General features: G+C 43.5%; 1 protein-coding gene across 2 annotated transcripts in view; it reads right to left on the bottom strand.

Annotated features, from left to right (window-relative positions):
- TMTC1 (transmembrane O-mannosyltransferase targeting cadherins 1) overlaps positions 1–25,741 on the bottom strand; it is a 166,294-nt gene that overhangs the window by 83,088 nt on the left and 57,465 nt on the right. For both annotated transcript variants that reach the window (XM_054387139.1, XM_054387141.1), the window contains one exon: positions 10,254–10,443. In XM_054387139.1, coding sequence (XP_054243114.1) covers positions 10,254–10,443 — 190 coding nt within the window. The remainder of the gene's footprint in view (positions 1–10,253; positions 10,444–25,741) is intronic.

The raw sequence follows: 25,741 nt of genomic DNA, 5'->3' as shown, positions 1-25,741 counted from the left end.
CAAAGTCACACCTCAGGGTAGACAGCAACTTGGGAAACAAGTCCAAACAAATTGTACCTTGAAATGTTTCTGAAAGTGTTTACATGGGCTTGCCTATTTCCTGGGAAGGTGGCAATCAAATGTTTGTTTTTTATTTCCATTACCTGCTTATTTTGAGGACGAGGCAAGTGTCACCTCTCCACCAATAGCTCCACGGAGTAAAGACTTCCTTCCTACCTCAAGCATAAATTACCCTCTGTCAACTAGCTCTGGATAGTCCACTGCAGCCAGTGAGATGTTATGCTTCGAACATCCGACTGCAAGCACAGAAAAGCTGGCATCCAGGAAAGTTACTAGTGCACAGCTGTATAGAAGTAATGACTGCTGTCACACATTCTCAGATGCATGCAGGCCTAGGAGGTAAGTGCATCACCCATCAAAGAGACACAGAGTTCAAAGGAGCTACATTACTGTGTGTAGACGACAGAGAATGACACTTGTTTACTCCTAACATCCATTTGTGCAGACTCCCAGTGCAGACTGCACACAAACTTAATCCAGGTGTTCCTCTTGCACCAGTCACTCATGAAGCCACAAGCAGCTCAGCAGCATGACTCCTCACCAGCCTGCATCAAGTCACTGGTAGCATCTCACCTGGCAAAAGCTCAGGATCTGCAAACATCAGCTCTTGAATTTTCCACATATATGGCATTAAAGGTAAAAGGGACGATGTTGGAGCATGTCAAATTCACTCTACGTTCATGCATAAGGTGATAAAAAGCAAACTTACACAAGAATCAACCCTAGGAATTCATTCCTTCACAGGAGAAAAAACACGTATCTGCTGATGTAAAGCTTACAGAATCAAGCAAGCACTGAGTGCTCCCAAGTCCCAGTCTCACTGGAGCAAGCACAGACACATCGTGGCAGAGCTGTACCATGCTCCATGGACCTTCTGCACAGTCTTCTTTAGATCATCAGCAGAAATCAGGACGGGACATGTACACCTTTGTCTTCTGTGGCCAAACAGGAGGGCACTGTGGAGTTGTGGCTATTTCACTCTGCTGCCTATGCCACCACTTCTGAGTGAACAGTGCAAAAAGTCAGGTGTCAACAGATGGTCTGAAAACCTCAAACACTTGGTACAGAAAAGGTAACTGCCTAGCTTCAAATCTGGCTCAAACATCCAGCTTAATTCTCTTGCTGCTACAAAAAGAGCCACAAATTCCATAACCACTATGATTTATCAAGAGATTTATTATTGCATCTCATAAAACCCCCCACAAAACTAAAACAAACATAAAACAACTTAAAATCCAGCATCTTCAATAGCACCAGCTGCTTGAATGCCAGGCTTAGCAACTCACTGTCTTCCTAAAATAAATGTTTTCCTTGGTGATCAGCTGGTCTATGGAGATTTCCAAAACTATTTTGACCCTCACTTATGACTGCTTCTTAACTACTTGACACGTTGCACCTACTTCCAGCATTTGAAAGCAGCAGAAACTACTTTCCAGTTCACTGGCAGCAGCACCTACTCACAATCTGGTGGACAGTGAAATATGCATGTCAGAAACTGAATAAACTCTCTTGAAAGTATCACTGACTTCCTAACCTAGGATTATCTCAGAGCACCCTGACTTGCCATTTCCAAGCAAGACCACAAGGTAAAGCAGCCTGTTTTTCAGAAATGCTGTTAAGTGCCTACAGAATTTTATTTACATCAATGAATGCTCAACAGCTCTGGATATGAGGCTTCCAACCACAGAATAAAAGAGAAAGTAGTTAGTTCTCAATCCTGTAACACACAGCAGGGCTCAGAAGTATATTCCACTGATATTTCATGTTTTATTTTAGTGTCCTAAAGTAAAATTTTGATATCTACTACTTTCTTTTCCCCTGTAGACCTGTTACCCATCCATTCAGCTGTGTGTTTATGGTCTTTCTTAACCAAGTTTCTAAAACACCCTGAAGACATAAACTCATTTTCCCAGTCCTTAATCTCTGTAAACTCTTAATTCCACTTGACAAGCTGATTGAGTAGGAAGCAAGAGCACATGCATCTTTGAAAGAAATGTGGAATTAGAATAACACTTTTGACCTTGTGGCTCTTCTCCCCTCTTCTCTTTCATTCTGTGACTGCAGGCTGATACACTACGCAAGAGAAAAAGGTAAAACCAGAATGAAACAAACCAAAATCCAAAGAAACAACCCAAAATGTAAATTTTAAATACATGTGCACTGCTTGCAGTATGTAAAAGCATGATCTTTGGAAAAGCAACTCTGTTGATGCTGAATTTGCTGCGAAGAGACAACATGGAACAAGAGAGTCCTAACAAAAATATTTCAAGAGCTGGGCAGCCCAATGTTTAACTAAGACCAAGCAGACACGAGCATCATTATCTCCCCCAGCTGTAAATTTCTTGGTTCTCATTCCACCTACCCTTTCTTACTCTCCCACTTTAAAACCTTTCAGCTCTGAGTGTGCCATGAATGATTAGTTCCAATAGAAAGAAGAAAATACCAGAAACAAAGAGAATATCTTTGAAAAGGCAGCAATACAGTGTGAGTACCCTGAAAATGGCAGAACTCTGCCCCTAAAAAGATGAACTTCCTAGGGTGACAAACTCCTGCAGGAGTGAAAAGACAATCAATGAAATCTTTGTGGTAAGCCAAATCAGAACTACTGCAGCTGAGGCTGTATTTGCTCAGAGTACCACACTCCAACCTTATTAGTTAAAAAAAAAAAAAAACAAAACTTAGGCAAAAGGTATTTTGACAGGTTTTGTGTTTGCTTTGTAATTCAGGTCAGCGATCACAATCAGACAGACTGAGGAAGGTTAGGAAGGTTTCTTCTTCTGCTTGTTTGTCAGCTGGCACAGCAAATACCCTGGGGAGGCTTTCATGTTTCTTCCAGTCCACCAGGGACCTGCAGCTGATCTGCTTGCTGCACTCCACAGAGTAGAAACATGGCTGGCAAGGCACACAGGGCCCTGCATGGGTTCCCCTCCTTCCTCCAGCCTTCACTAAACAGAGTCTTTTCTGGCTTATTACTCTCTCCCTACAGCAAACATTGACAACTGAAGCAGCACAGAAAAACCTCAGTGCAAAGAAATAAGAATATCAGTCCTGACCTTCTCTCTGTGTGGAAGGAATTTGAAAGGGCCCTCAGGAAAATGAAAGCAGGATTTATTTTAAATGGACCTTTATGAAAATAACTCTGACTTCCAGCTCATCAGATAGACTGTCGATAAATAGCCTTATTCACCTTTGAAGCAGGTATTGTTTTGCAAACGTTGGGGCATATGAATGTTGATAGGCATACTTTCAAAGTGTACTGATACTAATGTAGAATATTATAAAAGCCATTTGTTCCCCAGAAAGGTCCATAAGATGCAATTTATTAATGAAATGCCAAACCTGAGAAGAGAGGCGAAGGTCTCAGCAGGCAGGGTAAAGTACATGGCATGCCAGGATACACATAATGAGTGCCAGCAAAGCCAAGAGAAACACGCACACAAAGATTATACACAAGTTCCTTTCCTTGGTGGTATTAAACATTGTCAACTAAGACATATACTCTGTGAGTGACTGAGGAGTATGCCCTAGATGATATTCTCACATAAAATCCACCAGATAAATGGCAATATGATGCCAATTACAGCACAAATTTAAAGTCATCATTATTTGTTATGAATAAGAAGCAGCATGCAGAGAAATGTAGAGACAGCAGTACATTAAAATTAGACCTGAAGTAAAAAAAAAAAAAACCACAACAGCAAAACAGACTGTGGAATAGGAAAGAACAGGATAAAAATATACATCTCAGTTGCATGTAACAAACAATATCTCAAAATCATCACAATTTCCTGTGCCATATGTAACCATGTCACATGCAGCAGCAGCAAAGCATGTTCTTTAAAATTATATATCCTAAAAGACACTAGAGATTGATTTTTCATTATTTGATTTTGTTAGTTGTGTGTAGAATCCCTCCTCAGACATGAGCAAACTTGCAAATCATTACATGTTCCAGCTGAAAAAGAATGACCCTTAGGTACCCCCCAGTGTTGCTCCTGAGTATAAATGCAAGATGAGGGCCAAGCATTATGGGGTGCAATAAGTTCCCTCAGATTAGTCAGGTACAAACGCTACTGTTTCAAATTAACTTTCCAGATCACTTTGGTCTGAGTTACCACATCACATACAGATGAGTTTTCCCACTATCAGTCCTCCAAGTATTAGGTTCCACACAGAAAGTGGGATCTAATCCATCCTGTGCTCTGAACATAGGTTCACAGCTGCAACTACAGGATAAGCTGCATTTTAATCATGCTGCTAATTAAGCAGAGACACAAAAATGCCGTGCAGAGTGGTGCTTCAAACATCCAAAGGGTTTTCCCTTCTTGCTCATTGAAACACTATGGTATGTCACAGAAAAAAATAACTGTTGTCCTGACGATGTGCCAAGAATTGTTGTCCTCTCTCTAGTTCGCCAGGTGCTCACCATTTCTTCCAGCACTAGAAGGCAGTGCTACAGGCCCTTGTTGGGTAGGCTACTGGACATTTGAAGCATTACACAGATTATTTCTCTGGCCTAGGCACTAGCATGCCTGGCAACCCAAAAGACAGCACTTCATCTGTTTCACTGGTGCCTTTGTAATCTATCTAGCCTCAAAGCTGGAAGGCAGGCCATGTCCGTTCCCTTGCAGCTGAGGCCGTCTTTGAAAACAAACAAATCTCATCCTTTTTTCCCAACTACTACTATTTCTCTGGGATGCAAGCATTTGAAACAGGATCCCCAGCCTTTGTCACATCCTCAGTGATTCTCAAAGTCTGACCAGATTGGGTGAGGAAGCTCATCACAGAGAGCTGAGCAGAGCTTGAGGATTTTGAGACAAACTGGTAACTCCTGGTGTGGTGGTATGGCCCAGTACAAATCCAGACAGGCCTCAAGATGCCTAGATAGGTCCTTTCTCTCCCCTCCTTCCTGCCACAGTAACAGGCCAAGGCGGGAAAAGGAACAAAGGGGACAGGACCCTGCCTTTCTGATTAACAAGATGCCTATCTGGGGTCAGAGCATGAAAGCTGCCCCAGATACGAGGTCCTGGCCTCTGCCTATTATGGTCATAGCCTGGCAGAAGGCTTTCCATTGGGTGGCTACATGTTAGCTTCAGTGCCCCATTGGACCAAGTGACCTCTGCCATTTTGTATATATACAAGCGGCTAGGTAGCCTAGGGGCCCTGCTCAGATCTGCCTTGCTCAAGCCTTGCTCACATCTGCTGAAGCCTCTCCTCACTTCAAGCCTTGTCGTCTCGAGTGTCCTGCCTTGCTTCGAGTGCCTGGTCCAGAGCCCTGGGATAAAGTCTGAGCTTCAAATTGGATTACAAACCAACAGTTTCTGGAGCCTGTCAGCAGAGAGAGTGAGCTAGGGACCGTCTCCAAATTCCTACTCTAATCCTTGTGAGTAAACCCTGGCCTGCTCATATCTTCCTAAGGGTTATTGGTTGGCCTTTGGTTTGTAAGTGGGTGAAGCTATTGGTGTCATAGCTTTTTCCAGTCTCTGAACTCTCTAAATTGTATCAAAATTGCCATAATCATCCTGGAAGAATCCATGACCAAATAGAACTTGTAAATAATTTTATCAGTTTTGTACATAGTTTTGGGGTGGGGTTTTTTTGGAAAATAAAAATAACTGTATTTTATAATTCCTGCCTTGTTAATTTAACCCAAACTAACATACCTGGTGCCTTGGCTGAAACAGCTCAAGAGAGGCCAACTCGCAGAGCATGCTGGACCATAGTGGTGAAATACCAAGTCTGAAAAGGTTTCAAAGAGCTGCTTAATGATGGACTACACGTTTGCCACATTAGTCACTATGAAAAAAAGTCTTGGCCAGAGATGACAGCAAGGTCCTTTACTCCCTGTCATGGATTGAATTGAACCTGCTGCTGTTACTCACACCATGCTGCAGTCATGCCAGCTTAAAAAATGGAAGTGCTGGCTGGGACTTGAAGTTCAGACTGCAACATGGGAGGTTTCCTGTTCTGGTTGCTGTTTCTGGGTTCCAGCTTCTTGGGTGTTGTCTTTCCGCTGGGATGGCAGCAGGGCAAGGAGGGATGGGGGAGCAGAAAACTTGGGCTTGGGCTTTTGGCTCTTCTCTGTAGCATGGCAGTGAGAGAGGTGGGATTGCGGTAGCCTCACTGGGTTTGGTTTTCTGTTTTATGCTGTTTTTTCCCTGTATTTCCTGTGCTGCTTCTGCTAATAGGTTAAGGGAATTGTGCATTTTGTACCATGTTTATCTGATTTTGCCCAGTGAATCTATTATTTTCTCACTTTTTTTTTGGTGTTTCAATCCCAAGTTTTTATGTGTTACTTTTCCCTCACTCATGTGTTGGGTTAACCTGCTGGTTCAGTTTGACCCAGTTTGTCTGATTTAAACCATCACATTCCCACAGTGGGAGGGACACCAAGAAGAGCCTTTTCTTTACTCCTGTCCGTCCTCCTGAGGATGGATATTAATTGTCACATGTGATAAGGATGGCTGCAGCAAATGAGTATAGCTGTGTACCTAAACACTGCAGAGCAACAAGTCCTTCCTGGGGATCTGCTCACTGGGAGATCACTCTTTCACTGATAAGCAAGAGGGATTAGGACTACGAATGGAAGGAATTAACAAAGCAATTTTTCAAGTTGCTTTCTTATTAAGTAAGACAGAGAACAGTGAAAGTGCATGAGAAGGATGAGGATGGAGGCTTCTTTCTCCAAACGCTGATGAATTGGAAAGCTGCCTCCTCTGTTTCTGCAGTTTTCAGCATAAAACTGCTGAACATCTAGTAAAAGACATGCTCCAAGCAAAGCACTGTTTCTTTTTCTTCTGAGATAGAGTAACCTTCACAAAATGAAACAGAACGAGAAAGCTTCATGCCTTAGATGTCCTTTATCAGCACTACACATACATGCCAACAGGGTTCTTACTCTAATCACACACGGCAACAAAAAATTAACTTTTTTTAAAATTCAGTGACAACAAAGGCAGAAATCTGATCCCTGCATTCTCTAATTACAGGCCATGTAATATATTCTCTGAGTCTCTTATGAGCTTATTTGGTGGAGGCACATACACATCATGCCACTGAAAATCAGTGCAGTGTTCACTGCACAAATGTCTTCACTTCTGCCAAAATAATTTCTAGTGTTTCCATTCTCCATGCCACAGAAAGGAAAAGTGTCAGTGCCAATGAAGATGAACTCTTAAGAGGTTTTGTCCTCTCCTAACCATGCACACTCTCAAACAGAAGGCACACAATCTGCATGCTTCTTCGCTCTAAAACCATTCGTTAGGAAATTGCAAGCTGTTGTTCCTGCTTAGACTCTGCAATGAAAAAAGGAGAGGAAAACGGCTGCTAAGACAGTTTGTTGTCCACTTCAAAAAGAAAGCAGAACATTTTACACTTCATTAAGTGTGAAAAATCAACTGATGCATCTCATGCTGCCTGCAAGGTGCAAAATATGAGAAACAGCCTGTCTGGGGCTTCACTGAAAGAAGGTACTTCTTGGGGTGAGCAATATCATGTGAAAGGCCACTGCTGTTGCATTTGGAAAGAAGCTTTTTTAAGAGCTTATACTGTGCCTGCAGTTCACATGTCCCAAACTGCCCTCTCCTTGCTGTAGGAGGACATTCTTGTCAGTGTCCAAAGCCAGACAGGATAATATATTTCCAGAAAATGTGCCTCTTCCTACTGTTTGATCTCCTCAGTAGTTCACATTACTCAGCAAAACACAGCCATCTTCATACCACTTAAGAGCAGTGCCACGACTGTTACAGGAGTAATTAAAAACTAAACAGATAATAGCTTCAGAAATTTAGAATCATAGAATCAAGAAGGTTGGAAGAGACCTCAAGGATCATCGAGTCCAACCTGTCACCCTACACCTCATTACTATCTAAACCATGGCACCAAGTGCCACGTCCAATCCCCCCTTGAACACCTCCAGGGATGGTGACTCCACCACCTCCCTGGGCAGCCCATTCCAATGGCCAACCACTCTCTCTGTGAAGAACTTTCTCCTCACCTCCAGCCTAAACCTCCCCTGGTGCAGCTTGAGACTGTGTCCTCTTGTTCTGGTGCTGGTTACCTGGGAGAAGAGACCAAACCCCACCTGGCTACAACCTCCCTTCAGGTAGTTGTAGACAGCAATGAGGTCACCCCTGAGCCTTCTCTTCTCCAGGCTAAACAGGTCCCAGCTCCCTCAGCCTCTCCTCATAGGGCTTGTGCTCAAGGCCTCTCCCCAGCCTCGTTGCCCTTCTCTGGACATGCTCCAGCAATTCAACATCTTTCCTAAACTGAGGGGCCCAGAACTGGAGCAAGCCCAGAAGTGGAGCATTTCAGCTACCTCTAGGTATACCTAGGGCTGGAGCAAGCATGGCCAAGTTGACTCCCAGGAATCATTACCAGTTCCACATTCACACTGGTTTTGCTGGGATGCTGCAAGCAGAGTCTGATTAGAACACATCAGAAACAGGTGATGGATCTGGCTTTTCCTGAGTTAGATGCAAAAGCAGATCACTTCAGATTCAATTCATTCCATGTTTGGAGTTAAAGGAAAAACACAAAGGAATCTACAAGATTAATTTCAAAGCACCCAGTAAGTAAATTCCAGGAGAGTGAAATTCATATTGCTTAATGCAACATTAACAGTGGTTGAGAGCAAAGTAGTGAACTTAATTGTCACAAAAAACTTAGAAGTTGCAGTTTCACATCAAACAGTGGAACGCAAAAATCCAGACTGAATTGGTCTGCCTTTAAAGTAAAAAAAAAACCCAAACCAAAACAAAACCACAAAAAAAAACAACAAAAAAACCCAACCCTGAACCAGAAGGAATAAAAAGATGATAAAATCTAGACATTTAATGCATGAGGTGTTTTGAAATATTTCCTTTTGCAGTTTGACAAACAATTCAGTTACTCCAAGGAATCTTTCTGGATTATAATTTTTCCAGACTAAAATAACACAAAATTACTTTGGATAATCGTGAAAGATTTTTTTCCCAGCAAATCAACAACATTAATCTTACACAGGACCAAATGTGACAACAGAAGAAGAAATGAAAAACAACTGAAATGTCAAAGAACACAGGATGTTTCCTAAGGGTTTGGTACTGGGTTAATGAGAATTTTATCACTAACTGCACTGTAAACAGGGTTAGGGCTAATACAAACCCTTCTGAATATTTCTAGTAGTAAGTAATGAAATCAAAAGGAATGTACATGATGTACAACCTGCAGGTAGAACAAGTGAATACCTAACAGGGTGCTTTCCCACCTTCACCATATAGCATCTGTCAATGTATAATCTAAATTAATGACTCTGCACTCTCAAACCATTTGGTTAATTTTCTGTCTCTTAGCAGGAAATACAGGGAAGAGTACCAGGGCAGACCGATGCATAGACGTGACCTGCACATTTTGGCTTAACATAGGTATTAAAAACCTGTCACTCCCTTACTATGCTATTTAGTGATAGGTATATATAAGAAAGAGAATCTTCTGTGCTACTCAAAAAATTATTGGCAACAGCTTTCCTAAACAGCTTCCGCAATACAAGTGAAGGAGAATCCCTCATGTGGATCCTAGGATCATCCCTATGATCTACAAAAAAATCTCTTCCACCTAAGTGCATAGCTGATGTTTGGACAAGTCTAGTACATCTCTTTTTTTCTGCAACAAGAGTGGCTCTGAAATGCTGAATTATGAAGCACTGTATTAGTTACACCAAATAACCATTTCAAGAACATTTCAGATTTTCAACATTCCATTATTTTGCTGATGGGATATCTTCTCATCACGAGGTAGCCAATGCTCAGATTTCAGATGCATAACAAAGATATGAATATAATAATTGATTTCAATTTGAAATGGCAGGTTCATTTTGAGTTGCACGTGACAGTTCCCAGTCCTGTTTGAAGAAAGTCACAAAGAGCCTAATGACTATGGGAGAGGCAGAGATGCTAAACAACTTCAGTGGGGTTTGGATCATAAACAGTAATTGAATGCAGGACTACAGGGCAAGTTTTGCCCTCAAATCAGACCCATTAGAGCCTGAGACATTCAACCAGAGGGGTATTTTCACCTGCAAAGCTCGCCTGTATTTGTTATGTATGGTATGGTGCTTCTGAGAGGAAACCTCGTGCTTGCTGACCATTTCATCTGAAGACTGGGAAACCAAACATTTCAAACAAAATGTTGTATTGCATATCTTCTGCTGTTACCTTGAATGCAGCTATGCAGTGTAGGCTGAGTAATGTCATCACCAGCACCAGGGACACTGTGGCTAAGTTCCTCACATCCCAGATGGACTCGATCAAAGGGATGCTGCCAACCTGCCAGTCATAGCACAAAGTGATTGGTGCCAGCAGAAGCCACGCATTGAAGGCCAGAAGATAGGAATAAGTTAGAAACCTGCAAAAAGAAAACAGGTAACATAATCCATGGAGTGACTGCCAACACAGTCCTCTGGCAATTACCACACGCTACATGGGAAGACAGCAGACAGAGGCAATAGCCTCTGTCAACAAAGAGATGCTAACATAGGTAAGGGGCACTTCAACAGATCATTTAAAGAAACACCATAAGATCAACAATATTTGTGTGTATTCTGTGCACCAGCCTTTGGAAAAACAATAAACCTTGTTCAGCTTCCTTTTGAACAGCAGATTTTGGAAACAACTTTCTACCAGCTTCAAATACAAAATATGCCTCCTCTATCTGGGTTTAATTCACAATTTAGGATTTCTCCTGTGTGTACAATATCAAGCAATTAGGTGGGTTTTGAAAGTCTCCAGAGAAGGAGACTCCACAGCCTTCCTGAGCAGCCTGTTCCAGTGCTCAGCCACCCTCACTGTAAAGAAGTGTCTGCTCGTGTTGAGGTGGAACCTCCTGTGTTCTAGATTGTATTTGTTGTTCCTTGTCTTATCACTGGGCACGACTTAAAAGAGCCTGGCCCCTTCCTCTTGACACCTAACCTACAGATATTGATAGACATTGATCAGATCCCCTCTCAGCCTTGTCTCCTCCAGACTAAACAGCCCCAGGGCTCTCAGTCTTTCTTCATAGCAGAGGTGTTCAAGTCTTGCAATCATGTGCAGCCTGCCCTAGGTGATTCTGCTTTGGCAGGGATGTTGGACTCCATCTCTGGAGGTCCCTTCCAACACCTAACATTCTGTGGTTCTGTGATCTTACTGTCTTTTGTCTTTGTATCCCAGCAGACGGTACACATCTTACTAGGTCTGGAGACGGCTTATATGAGATGTGCCACAGAAGTGATGGAGAAGTAGAAAGCTTTTCAAATTGTTGTAATCTTCATTAATTGGTATTCTCAATAGAAAGAAGATATAAGGGGAAATGGAAATGGGGAACACGCTGCCCTCTGGGAAGCATGTGGGGCTTTCAGAAGGCTAAACAAGAACAGCATGTATACAACTGGGATAAAGAAAATAAGAAAAAAAAGGAAAAAAGAAAATCAAATTAACATGCCCTCTTTCCCCTAGCCTTTTGCGGCTTGGCACTTACTTGCCCCAAAATGAATGCCTCTCAAACCACATTTACAAAGTTCAAATACTTCTGCATGCAAGAGGCTAGAGACTATTGCAGCAAACATTGAACAAGCAAAATAGTGGCAGCCTTAGTACAGACAAACCCTTTGTTTGGTCACAATTGGAAAAATCCACATTGTACAGATCGGCAGACAGAAAATACTCAGCAAGAAATACAACTCTACTCTGTACTGTATAGGATTTCTTCCACCTAAGCCTGCTTTGGCTGCTGTTATCACACCCAGTTGCCATGGCAGCATAGCAGATTTATTAAAATGGTAACAAAGGATGCCCAAGAGATGACAAGACATGTAGACAGAGGATTGTTTCACTCACCACTTACAAACATACATCTTTGGGGGCAAAATGCAGCCCCTTACAGCAGTATTCACAATGTCACATTATATTTGTGGCAGAAGGGGGAAGACACTGAGGCTAAATGGGACTTCGGCCACATTTTTTAAGTTTTCAGCTATTTGCTTCCATCCTTCCATTTTCTTCCCCCTTCTCCATCCTCAGGTAGTAAACAAGGGGAAAAATGAGAGAAAATGTACCTTTATACTTAACAGAGACGGTGATTAAAAAGCCAGTTTCTATTTAAGAAAGCATCCCTCAAACCCAATCTAATTTTACTTAGTCTTACAAGTTTGATTGTTCACTATTTCTACAGAAACAAACACATCTCTTCTAGTCATTAAGCCAATTTTTTCTGTCCCACGTTACAGAGAAACACAGTAAAACTAAACCAAGTGGGCGTTCATCATACCAAGGCAGTCATTTGTGATGGGTGTGTGGCATTTATTTACAACTACTTACTTAAAATCCACGCATGGAGTACTGCTACAAATACCTACATTAGACAGAATTTTCACAAGTGTTAAGTTTTGCACTTGATGCCTTAGGAAAGCCTAGTTTTTTAGAGGGAGTGTGCCTTTATTCCCTGGCAGATGAACATTTTCAACAAGCACTGCAATATTTGGGGAAGTTTGTATACAAGCCACAACACACAGCAGAAACCCTCCTCTACTTAACTCAGACTTAGGCTTCCTACCTAGTGCCAAGTAGAAAGGAATTAGACAACATCTAGGATCTTTGCAAACTGCAGCATTGCAGTTAAAAACAGACTAGCTGCTTTCCTGCTTCGCTGATAAGGCAGGAACTGCTAAATCCTGACGCAGTGCAGAATACATAAATGCAGTCTGCTGCCATTAACAAATCACATCAGTGTAGCAGATCTACAGAAATGTTGGGTAGTCAGCCAGTATGCCTTAATGCATGTCTGCTGGAAGGTTAGGAGGAAATGCTGTTGCAGATGATAAGACATGCTCCAGGACACGTCCTGTTCAGGTTTGTAAACAAGTCTCTCCTTCTACGTGCTTGAGTCATTTCTTTCTTCCTTAGGAGCCGTGTGTACAAGTTGCTGCCAGAGGCAGGTCCCAGAGGAGATGGACAGTCACTCTGCTGCATTACCACAATAATTAAGTGCCTTAAATATGTTCTGCCAACAGAGTAAACAATTATTTTAAAGCCTGTGACAATCATTATCATCTATGTACAGTCAACTGGTTTGTCTCTCCAGACATCCTACTGGAGAACCCTTGCCCATGTCTCTTGTTGTCAAGCCTGAATACCCTCACTGAACAGGTATGTGCCATTAGCAGGCATGGCGACAAGATCCAGGAAGATGTTGCCTGATATTAGGAGGCATTGTTAAACTACACAAAAGTCTTGAGCAAGCTCTGAGCAAGCAGAAATGAAAGTCTGGATATGCTTTCATCATTAGTAACCTCTCCTAGAATGTGATGGGATGGCTGAACTACACTACAAACTATCATTATTGGAGGTACTAGGAAGGGAAAAATAACAGGATGCCAATAATAGTCTGAAAATTCAGTGTTGCTTTTTACGCATGGCACTCGAACACATGTGATACTCCTTGACATCCATGCAGTTCTCCTAAGCTGTTCACCAAGGAGAAAGTGGAATGCAGAAGAAAATTCGAAAGAACCCTCTCAAAGCTGACAATGCATGGAAATAATCTGCAAATTCTGAAAAGGCTTGAAGATTCACTGAAGCATTGCAGGAGTGACATGGGGTGAGCTTAATCCGCTGCTGATGTTCAATGCTGTGTTGCAGTCATGCCAGCTTCAAAATGAAAATGCTGTCTGGAGCAAAGCATCTTGGGGCTGGAAGTTAACATGAGAGGCTTTCTTTTTCCAGCTGCTGCTTCTGGTTCCTGGGTTTGGGGTGTTGGTCTTTTCTGCTGGGCTGACTGCAGGTCAGGGGGTGGGGGGAGGTCGTTGGCTTCTGCTGCTGCTTCTTCTGCTTTTTGCTGCCTTTATCTGAGGCAATTGTGCATCTTATCATCTCAGTCAAGTCTCTTTATCTCAGCCCAGAGGGGTTTTGGTGTTGCTTTCCCTCCTGCCTGTATGGGCAGAGAGGGGGCTGTGTTATCCCAGGAGCTTATCAGATTTCAGAAGCCTACCTGCAAATGGCGACAAAAGCATTTTCTTTTAATTAGCTGACTAGGTGAACCACATTTCAAATTCTTCTCTATATTGCTGTTCATGTCTGCTGGAATTCTGAGGGAGAAAAATCGCAGCCTGTAACATCTCCTGCTCTATCAGTTAATCCCATACAAGACAGAGTGAGGTGACTGAAAGTTTTCTCTTAATTGGCAATCATTTCTGTCCCAGGCTGAGTAACAACATTTGCATCACAGCAGATTTTTTTTTTTTTAATTTGCAGATTGAACACGGAAATCCAACTTTCAGTGGTGATGTATCAAGGATTTCTTTTCGCTTAGCATCTCTGGCTTGTTCAGAAACACACAGCTCCTCTTGCAGGCAGCAGGTATCGCCACAGTAGTACAGTTTGTTTAATTTCAAATTTTTTAGTTCAAATGTACTGCTATGTGCTTTGTTTGAGATAGAGGATGATTCATATCTAGACCCTGATGCAGAAAACAAGTATCTCAACTTACTGCTTCTGCAGCAAAAGTTAAAGTGGAGGGTACTACCTAAGTGAACAACAGAAGAACACATGAGAGATTGGCCTTTACTTTTTGCTGTAATAGAGACTAATAAGATCGGAACAGCCTTAGTCTCAGCTCTGCCAAACCCAGGCAATCAGAACCCTAGAAGAACGAGAGACTAGCTAAAACGCCACAAGATTTATAGATGTTTATGAGGAATTTCCTTAGGTCTCTGATTTTGGAACATTCATAGCATTTTTCCCCAGTTCATTGGCGTTCAGATAACAGATTTTTTCTAAAACTGAGTGATCACAAGACTCAGATCATGTTCCACCTAAGCTGCAGGGAGCAGTGACCCTCTTCCTTCTAGGTGCATACAATGGTACAACCAACCACCCACCCAGTTCTGGGAAAACTCACCCCATTCTTGACAAACAACTTTATCCCCAAAGACACAGTGAGGTATCCAACTGCAACTAAAAGATTTTCATGCAGTGGGAATTTTAGCAAGGCCAAGGCAAAATATCCTCATGGCTGGGAAAAAAATGGTCTTACTGGTAAGACAGGCAACAGTGCACTTGACTGGTATGTGGGAAAAAGGAAGGGATGTACAGAGAAGAGGGGAGGAATCTGAAACAAGCAGGATGATAGTAGATGCCGCATCAGAAATCACAGATCTTGTTAATGCTCTTCTGAGAAGATGACCTTCACACTGACCTTACCCAGAAGAGAGGTTTTGATTCACTGTAAGAGTAAGAAGAGCTTCTTTATTAAGGAAAACTCAGTGGATAAAGAACTGGCTTGATGCCTGCACCCAAAGAGGGGCTGTCCATGGGTCCATGTCCAAGTGGGGTCCAGCAACAAGTGGAGACCTTCAAGGGATCAGTACTGGGACCAGTCTTATTTAACATCTTCATTGGCGACATGGACAGGGGCACTGAGGCTCCTTCAGCACCAAGCTGTATCCTGGGCTTCAGCAAGAGAAATGTGGTCAGCAGGTCAAGGGAGCTCCTCTCCTATGAGGACAGACTGAGAGAGTTGGGGTTGTTCAGTCTGGAGAAGAGAAGGCTCCAAGGAGACCTTCTTGTGTCCTTCCAGTATCTGAAGGGGCCTACAAGAAAGCTGGTGAGGGACTTTTTAGAGTATCAGGTAGTGATAGGACTGGGGAGAATGGAGCAAAAATAGAAATGGGTAGATTCAGATTGGATATTAGGAAAAAGTTCTTCACAATGAGGGTGGTGAGACACTGTCCTGAAGGTATAAGCCCTAAAACCCAGACAATGGGCTTAGCACATGTGAACTTGCAAACCTGGACAGTTCCTGGGGGCCAGATGGTCCAATAAATGTGTTTCATGTGATGCATGTGGACTGAGTATGCCTCTGGCCAAGTTTGAAGTGGCTTTATTCCATACATTAAGGCATCGTGCTACCAATGGACATTGTCTTCAGACAGTATTCAATATTATGCTCAGGAATTTTTCTTATTGTGAGGATGATATGGATTTGTGGAACAAAGGACAAATAGTAGTTCACTCAGTTAAATATAATGAGTTGCTGGTTAGCAAAACAAAGCAATCTTACATCAGAGATAATAAATGATTTAGCTACTGAACAGCAATCTATTAGACATGCTATGTTACAGAATAGGGCTGTTTCTTGTTACTTGTCTGTGGATATGGGTTTGAAGATTTTGATGGGATAAGTTGTTACCAGGATGGATGCCTATTGATTGTTTTTGTTATATTGTTAATTTTGCCTTTCTTGCTTTTATGTATACAAAAAATGTTAGTGATCAATACTGTGCTTTTTAGAAAAAGAAAAAAAAGGGGTAGATGTAGGAAAATAGCAAACCTTTTAGAAGGCTATGTTTTGTCTTTGAGTTGGAAAGAATGTAAACACCTTGGAACTGAAAAGAAAGACTAAGCAGAAGTTGACTGGATATGTTGAGAAGCTTGTTTGTCAATATTAACCTATTGTAATGCTTTTCTTGGACCCGTGTCAGTGAAAGGATAGCCAATTGGGATGTGACAGCTCTGTATTAAAAAAGTATATAACTTGACTATGTAACAGAGTAGTAGGCTTTAGGCTTTGGCTTAGGGCTTATGCTTAAGCACTTGCTTTGTTTAGGCTTTTGCTTGTGTTTAGTGTTTCCCTTAGTTACATAGGCAATAAATGCTTTTGCCTTTCACAATAAGAGCCGCCTTCTCTTGGCATCACCTGGAAACACCGTAACCTGCAGCCTATGAGAAGAACACTACTGCTACAATTATAACCAGCCAAGATGATAAGCAATTCGCCTTGTTCTTACCCAGAAAGCAGCAAGAGCTGACATGCTGCCAAAGCTGCAGCTGAAAAGCTTGTCCGATCAGGCAAGCTACATTATGGCTGAGCCAAGAGCTGCAAGGGGACAAGCTTCTCCCAGTGCCCAGAAGCCACCATTTAAACTGTCTTCATATTGCTTGCATATGTAGTATGTTACCCACAACCAAGTATCGGTACCTGTAAATATACTTTGTTATGGTGTCTGAAGATACCACTGCCTGAAATATCAAATACAAAATATATTTATATTTTATAACAGACAATGGAACAGGTTGCCCAGGGAGGTGATAGAAGCCCTATCCCTGGAATTTTTTAAGGCCAGGCTGGATGGGGCTCTGGACAACCTAATCTACTGTGAGGTGTTCTTGCACCATGGCTGGGGATTGGAACTGGATGATCTTTGAGGTCCTTCCAACACTGACAATTCTGTGAAAAGAGCTTCTCACTTGAACAGCTGAAATTATTTCACCTCAAGACTCTCTTTGTCCTCTAAAAAGCCCTAAAACCAAGTGTGTTTGATGAGTTGCTTCACAATAATGTCCTCCTAGGACACATGTGGCTACAGTTATAACCAGGTGGTGATATTTAAGCATATTGTCTTTAAATTGTATATATTTGCACTTCCCCCCCAGGAACTGCCAGTCCAGTCATACCTTCCCACATGAGTTTATTTTCCACTCTGTATAATGTCAGCCTAAACATTTTCTTTTCATAGCCTTAGAAGAAAAATCACCCACTGTCTATCCAGCACATTCTGGAGTGACTGTGGAGTAAGACTACACAAGCATGCAACAGAGACAGAACTCCAACTGGACATCCAAATGCAAGTATCAGCTAGACAGACAATGCTCATAACTGGGAAAGGTGCTGGTGCATTGCTTTTCATCAAAACCTTTGCAGATAGGGGAGAAGAGCTGCCAGTCAGAAGACAGCACTAAGTAAGACAATGGCATGGATAAACAGACAGCTGCAGCCTGATGAACAGCAAGGTAACTACTCTGCAAGGTGGCTTTGTGTGGATCAGGGGCACAGGGGCAATAGCAGACTATGTTGTCCCCTACAGCTTCACAGTCTGAACAGCTTTGATTTGGTGAACAGCTCTCTCTCTTATTTCAGCTCTGCGGCTAAGAATCTGAAAAAAGTCAAATTGTGGAAGAGTAAAGACTTTCAGAAAGCCTGTGAATTTCCAGTGAAACCCAAGCCTGCTGTCGTATTCTCAGTGCTGGAAAACGTGGGATTGATCTCATACTGTTTCCCCTCTGCAAACCCACATGTACTGTGGGTGAGAGCATGCCTTGTGGTCAAATTTGATCCTCAGCTCATCACCAGCAGCATACTCCAGAAGTCATGCAGCCAAAGCCCCCTAGCCACCTTCAGAAGTGGTTCATTGAGGCAGCAGGGGATGGAGGGTGCTCTGGATAGCTGCCAAGATACTGGTGGCCAATCTTCAGGAAAATAAAATCAGAGCTCATAAAACCACTGTGATAACGTTTCTGGAAACAGTCCACTGTACCCCAGTGCTCTTACCACTGCATCCCAATGCCATTACCACTCCATCTCAGTACCCTTGCCACTGCATCCCAGTACCCCTGCCACTGTACCCCAGTACCCTTACAACTGCATCCCAGTACCCTTACCACTGCACCTGGTAAGGTAGGAAGCCAAAGGGATTTTGTGGGAATACTGCTTTGCCTCAGAGACTGGCTGTGGTGTAGCTCTCATGCATGGAATTATTTTGAAAGCCAAAATACACTTCCATTAAGAGTCAATGGCCTCTACTTCGGCTGCACTGCCTCCACACCATATGCAGGGATTTTGGCAGGGAAGGCTTTTTGTAGAATCAGCACTTGCAGCAAGTGCCATGATCCATTAAAAATGCATACCAGGCCGAGGTCCAGAGAAGCACTACATATGTTGGTTTGTTCAATAAATCAAGACAGCTAAGAGAGACACTGAAATCTTTCATGTGGCTCTGTGAAAGATTTCAGAGTAGGTTCCAGAAGAACCTGCTTCTGTAGGATAGTCTTTGCTTTGTAGCATCATCTTCCTTATAGGCATCCCCACAATCCCCAGCCCTTGTGGAATATAAAATACATTTTTACACTTAATATATGGACTGTTTGGTCCCTAGGTAGGCATGTGTGGCAGTTTAGGCTGGATGCCCCCTGCCACTGCTACATGAGATACACCTCTGGTGTCCTGGGTGCCCACCCAGAGGGGTGGACACAGGAAATGGCGTATTTCTACCCAAATTTTTACTGATGCTGTCGTCCTCCTTTTTGTCTAGAAGTGAGTCCTGATCGCTGGGTGCTTGCAGAGATTACCTACAGGGCTGACGTTAAGCACCTTCGGGCACACAATAAAAAGTACTAATAAAACAGGCAGAATTTTTCCACTCTGGAAGCACGTGCAAGCCTGACTAATTAAGAACTGGTATGTCGCCATATGAGTCTTTTTTAATGCCAGTTCCTAGCCTAACGTCAGTGAAAATCCCATACCAGAGCAGTTGCTGCACTTAACTTCTATTGCCTTGGCAGAAGCAGCTGGCACAGGCACACACTTCTCCAGCACAGGTCCACTATGTGCCTCTCAGTAGTTCATTCCCTTTGAAGTTACAACTGGGATGATTAAATGCATTGCTCAGAAACCAGTCACAAATCTCTATGAAAAGGCTGATGTGCCAGGTTTTATGTATAAGCACTTCTTCAGCTTTCTGCAGCATGGAATTCCCATTTTCCTGATTGAAACAGCAAAAAAATACAGAAAGCCAGCTTACAGAGAGAGGAGTTCAACCATAGGACAATATTATCTCAAGGTAGTCTAAGTAGAAATGCATTAACTATTTAAAGAATCACCACAAATAAGAGTTCCTTCAGAGTGATCAGTCAAGGAAGGCTGCAAGGCAAATGCTAGCAGAAATTAATAATTTGACTGCTAAAGATGTAGTTTAAAACCCCCTTGAAACATGCTTTACAATGGACTTTTACATTGTCTTACCACAGTGTTAGTAATACAATCTCTTTAGTCAGAGGCCTCCTACTTCCCTTCAAGAACAGCAGAAGAAAGAAACATTGTGCAAAATGCCAGAAGCATGATAGCCCACCTCTCAATGCCCTGCACTTCAGCACACTGTTTACTGAAAGCTGGATAGCTCTCGAAACCTGTCTAATTGCATTCTTCCTCAGCTTTCATTTAATACAAGCAAGAATGTTTTAGCAGAGTTTTGGGATTGTTTTTCCTATTGCAACAGTTTACCTGTAACGGATTTCAGGATGGCCCAGAGAACCAACCAGAGCCTGGGCTGCAAGCAGGAGAAGTGTGGCCAGCAGGGCCAGGGAGGGGATTCTCCCCCTCTGCTCAGCTCTGGTGAGACCCCACCTGGAGTACTGTGTCCGGTTCTGGAGCCTCTGTTACAGGAAAGATCTGGAGGTGCTGGAATGTGTCCAGAGAAGGGTCATGAGGAAGAACAGAGGGCTGGAGCTCCTCTCCTATGAGGACAGACTGAGAAAGTTGGGGTTCAGTCTGGAGAGGAGAAGGCTCCAAGGAGATCTTCTTGTGTCCTTCCAGTATCTGAAGGGGGCTACATGAAAGCTGGTGAGGGACTTTCTAGAGTGTTACATAGGGATAGGACTGGGGGAGAATGGAGCAAAAATAGAAATGGGTAGACTCAGATTGGATGTCAGGAAGTTTTTCACCACAAGGGTGGTGGAAGCCTCATCCCTGGAGGTTTTTAAGGCCAGGCTGGATGTGGCTTTGAGCAGCCTGTTCTAGTGTGAGGTGTCCCTGCCCATGGCAGGGGGTTGGAACTGGATGATCCTTGAGGTCCCCTCCAACCCTGACAATTCTATGGCAAGCCACCATGACTGGAAATCTGTGACCTTCAGTGTAGATTACTGCAGCTTACTAATGGCAAGGCTTATGAACAGCAGGATTCACAACACATTCATTTCTGCCTCTGCTAAGAACGAGAATGATGGACAGATTTCATCTTCTCAGATCACCCTTGCCAAGCAAAACACTTGAAGGATATGATAAATGTGGGTTTCTTTTGTTGCTTGTCATCATGTTTTAAGGCATTTTGGAATGTCACTTGTAATTTTAAGGTCTGCATAAACTTTCAGCATACCCACAGTACCATGCAGGAGGGGGCCTTCCAGCTCAGCTACCTGTTGAAAGCCACTTGCTTTGAACCTCTGTCCTCTTAGATTCATTTAATGCATCTTAATTTCCATATACTCCCCTCCTCCGCACAATCATGGATGTATAGACCTGTCACAACTGCAAGACATTTAATTTACACCACCAACATCATGTCCAGAGGAGAGCTACAAAGATGATCCAGGGGCTGGAACACCTCTGCTATGAGAACAGGCTGAGGGAGCTGGGATTGTTCAGCCTGGAGGAGAAGACTCTGGGAAAACCTTAGAGCTGCCTTCCAATAGCTGAAGGGATCCTACAGGAAGGCTGCAGAGGGATTTTTTACAAGAGTGTCCATCCATAGGACAAGGGGAATGGATTGAAATTAAAGGAGAATAGGTTTAGATTGGATCTTAGGAAGAAATTCTTTACTACAAGGGTGGCAAGGCTCTGGAATGGATTGTCCAGAGAGGCTGTGGATGCCCCCTCCCTGGAGATGTTCAAGGCCAGGTTAGATGGGGCCTTGAGTAACCTGGGCTGGTTGAGAGGTGTCCCTTCCCATGGCAGGGAGGTTGGATTAGATGATTTCTAAGGTCTCTTCCAGCCTGGGCTGTTCTATCATTCTATGACTCTATCAGTGCTCACAAAATCTGACCTCATTGCTCAATATTTTTTCAAACCTGTATCTTACATCTACCTCTAATCTTGGCTCCAATAACCCCTTGCAGCTTTGGGATGAACTGCACCTATACAGTTTGCCAGCTGATAAAGAAACCTTGCAAGAATTAAGAACAGTCCCTTGGGTTCATCCTATGACCCTAACTCCAGATCTAATTTTATGCATTTCATGAAGACTGCTACAAATTTCCTAACTTGTATTTTCCTTTTTTATTCCACTTGTTTCCTCCGAGCTTCAAAGAGCTGGCCAATTCTTGTAATAATTTTCACCTTTGCTGAAAACCATCACATTTACCCTGGTGAGACATGCACCATAACTACACTTCTAGCTCAGTGCAAATCAACATGACTGCTTGCAAACAGCAACTCCCATTTGGATCCCACATGTTCTTCTGAGAGTTACAGAACAATTTGCCTGCTGCTCAAGAACTAAACCTTGCTTCAGACATAGTTAAGGTGTTGGTAACCACCCCAAGACCACTAGTCAGCACTGGCCTTACTTCTAGTTTCATGAGGCTTCTCCCTTCTGGTCTTAACACCCAGCTTAGCTTTTCCCATCTCTTTCTTCTAACACAACCCAAACACCAAATAACATCCTGGCTTTAAATTCAGAGCTTTGACTTAATTACTGCCTCCCAAACTTGTTAAAAGCTTCTCACACCCGCTCTTCACATGCTGCTGCTGTAAAGTGTCCACAGCTGCAGCACACACACTGCTTAGCAGCTCCTTCCAGTCACAGGCTCACAGGATGTCAGGGGTTGGAAGGGACCTTCTAAAATCATTGAGTCCAACCCCCCTGCCAGAGCAGGACCATAGAATCCAGCACAAGTCACACAGGAACACATCCAGATGGGTCTTAAAAGTCTCCAGAGAAGGAGACGCCACAACCTCTCTGGGCAACCTGTTCCAGTGCTCTGAGACCCTCACAGTGAAGAAGTTCCTCCTCATGTTGAAGTGGAACCTCCTGTGTTGTAGTTTATATCCATTGCCCCTTGTCCTATCCCAGGGTGCAAATGAGCAGAGCCTGTCCCCTCCCTCTTGACCCCCAGCCCTCAGATATTTACATACATTTATTAAATCCCCTCTCAGTCTTCTCCAGACTAAAAAGCCTCAGGGCTCTCAGCCTCTCCACATAGGGCACATGCTCCAGTCCCTTAATCATCCTGGTAGCTCTCTGTTGGACTCTCTCCAGCAGACCCCTGTCCCTCTTGAACTGGCATGCCCCAAACTGGATGCAATAGTCCAGGTGGGGCCTCAGCAGGGCAGAGTAGAGGGGGAAGAGAACCTCCCTGGATCTGCTGGACACACTCCTCTTGATGCACCCCAGGATCCCATTGGCCTTCTTGGCCACCAGGGCACATTGCTGTCCCATGCAGAACTTGTTGTCCACCAGCACTCCCAGGTCCTTCTCCACAGGGCTGCTCTCCAGCAGATCACCTCCTAACCTGTACTGCTGTAGTTTATTCTTCCTTCCCAGATGCAGGACTCTGCACTTATCCTTATTGAACCTCATTAGGTTCCTCTCTGCCCAGCTCTCAGTCTCTGAATGGCTGCACAGCCTTCAGGTCTATCAGCCAAGCCTCCCAGCTCGTTATTGTCAGCAAACTTGCTGAGCAGACTCTTGCCTGTCTGTCTGTCCCCTCATCAATGTCACTGATGAAAATGTTGAGCAGGACCAGACCCAGTACTGATCTCTGGGGAACTCCACTGGTTACAGCTCTCCAGCTGGACTTGGCACCATTATTCACCACTCTGCACTCTATTGTGTGACCAGTTCCTAATCCATCTCATTGTCTGTTCTTCTGTCCCACACTTCCTGAACTTACTCACAAGGATGTTATGGGAGATGGTGCCAAAAGCCTTACTAAGGTCAAGGTAGACTACACCCCCTGGTTCCCCTGCATCTACCCATTCAATTACATCACAGAATGCTATCAGATTAGTCAAGCCTGATTTCCCCTTGGTGAATCCATGCTGACTACTCCTGATCATCATCTTCTCTTCCAAGTGTCTAGAGATGACCTCCAAAATAGGCTGCTCCATCATTTTTCCAGGGATGCAGGTGAGGCTCACTTCTCTAGTTTCCTAGAACCTCTTTCTTGCCCTTTTTGAAGACTGGCATGACAGTGGCTCTCCTCCAGTCCTGTCTGCCATGATTTTGCAATAATGATGGAGAGTGGTAGAGCAACAACATCAGGCAGCTCTTTCAACACTCTTGGGTGCATCTCATCAGGGCCCATGGACCTGAGTATATTCAATTTGTGTCCTCATCACCAGTGGAGAGTTTTCCCTTCTCTGGGCTTTTTCTCCTTCATCCAGGAGCTGGAGTTCCCAGGGGCTGGTCCTAGGAGTAAAAACTGAAGAAAGCAAGGCATTCAGCAACTTCCCGGCCCTCAGCTCTCAGGGCTGCCTCCTCATTCAGCAGTGGGCCCACACCTTCCCTATTCTTCCTTCTACTACTGATACATTTGAAGAAGTCCTTCTTGTTCTCTTTTACTTCCTTTGCCAGTTCTCGTTCTAAGAGGGCTTTGGCTTTCCTTGTTGCCTTCCTACATGCCCTAGCAACTACTCTATAGTTCTCCCATGTGACAAGTCCTTTCTTCCACAAGATTTCCTTCAGAAGCTCTTTGCTCATCCATGCAGGTCTCCTGGCACCTCTACCTGATTTTCTCCTCAGAGGAATGTACCCATATTGGGCTTAGAGGAAGAGGTATTTAAAAATTGACCAACTTTCTTGGGCTCCTTTACCCTCCAGAGTCTTAGCCCATGGGATTCCTGCAAGTATATCTCTCAAGAGTACAAAGTTGCCCCTGCAGAAGGGTTGTAATCCTACTTACTGCCCTGCTTCTACCTTGTATAACAGTGAACTCCACCATGCCATGGTTACTGTTGCCAAGGCCGTTCCTGACCTTAATGTCCCCAACCAGTCCTTCTCTATTAGTTAACACAAGGTCCACCAGTTCACCTCTCCTTGTTGGTTCCTCAGTCATAACAAATTTTCCCATGTGACTGGACATTGACCAGTCAGACATCCAACCAGTGTAATACCAGCACCTACTGAATATCCTCAAGCCTTGATGTCCTACATTCTAACCTAACTCCAGCAAATTGTAGCGCTTCCAAATCCACCCTCAAACAATTTACTCAGCTGACACCTCTCCTTATTTCCACCTTCTGGAAATACCAGGTTTTAAAAACTTGGTATCTTGCCTCTTCTGTCTCCCTCTTCTTTGGGCCCAAGCTGAGCACCCAGCCTTGCACCTCAGTGTAAGCTTCCTGCTGGCCCAGCACAGATCACCTTGGTGGCTCCATCTGTCATGCCAATTCTGCACTCATCATGACTAGCACATTGTCAATTCTGCAGCAATAGCCTCAACTCTAACCATGGTAAAATAAAGTCTCAGGTGAGAGTTATGGTCTGAGTCTGACAGAGGATATGAGGAGGGGGTGTGGCCAAGATAAGGACCCTGACCAGGATTCAGCAACAAATGTGCTTTTCAGCTTCTGTTGTCAGGGTCTGTGTCTGAGCATCAGCCATGGAAGGAACCGACCAGGTAAGTTTAACTCTGCATCTTAGAAAGCCATGGCTGGCACCTGGGCTTGCTGAAAGGATGGGTTTTCTGGATGGAAGACAGAGGCTTCTTGGTAAATTGTGTAAGGTAAGGATTTAGATCAAACTCAGTAGAAGGGGAAGAGCTGTTTCACACCCCAAGAATGACTTAGATTTTGGATTTAAAAAAAACTTTCTCCTATCATTACAAGATATAAAAAGACAAACACTCAGAAGACGTTTGCAGGACAGAATACAAAACTGGAATCAGGCCAGGGTCATTTATGGCTTGATGATCCCCATCTCATCATAAACATATCAAAGAGGGCCAGCAGCAAATCCTTCATGCTGTGGCGCACAGAATCTGGTACTAATGACTCTGCCAAAAATGCTGTGAACAGATGAGAGCTTTCCAAATCAGACAATGTTATTTGTGGAAGCACTTTTAGCTTCGATGGCAACAGGAGCTGTTGTCCCATTACCATAAAAGTCTCCCAAAAGAGA

The sequence above is a fragment of the Indicator indicator genome, chromosome 14 (genome assembly GCF_027791375.1).
Source record: "Indicator indicator isolate 239-I01 chromosome 14, UM_Iind_1.1, whole genome shotgun sequence".
NCBI lineage: Eukaryota > Metazoa > Chordata > Aves > Piciformes > Indicatoridae > Indicator > Indicator indicator.
Note: the sequence above shows the minus strand (reverse complement) of the source record. Positions and strands in the feature narration are given on the sequence as shown.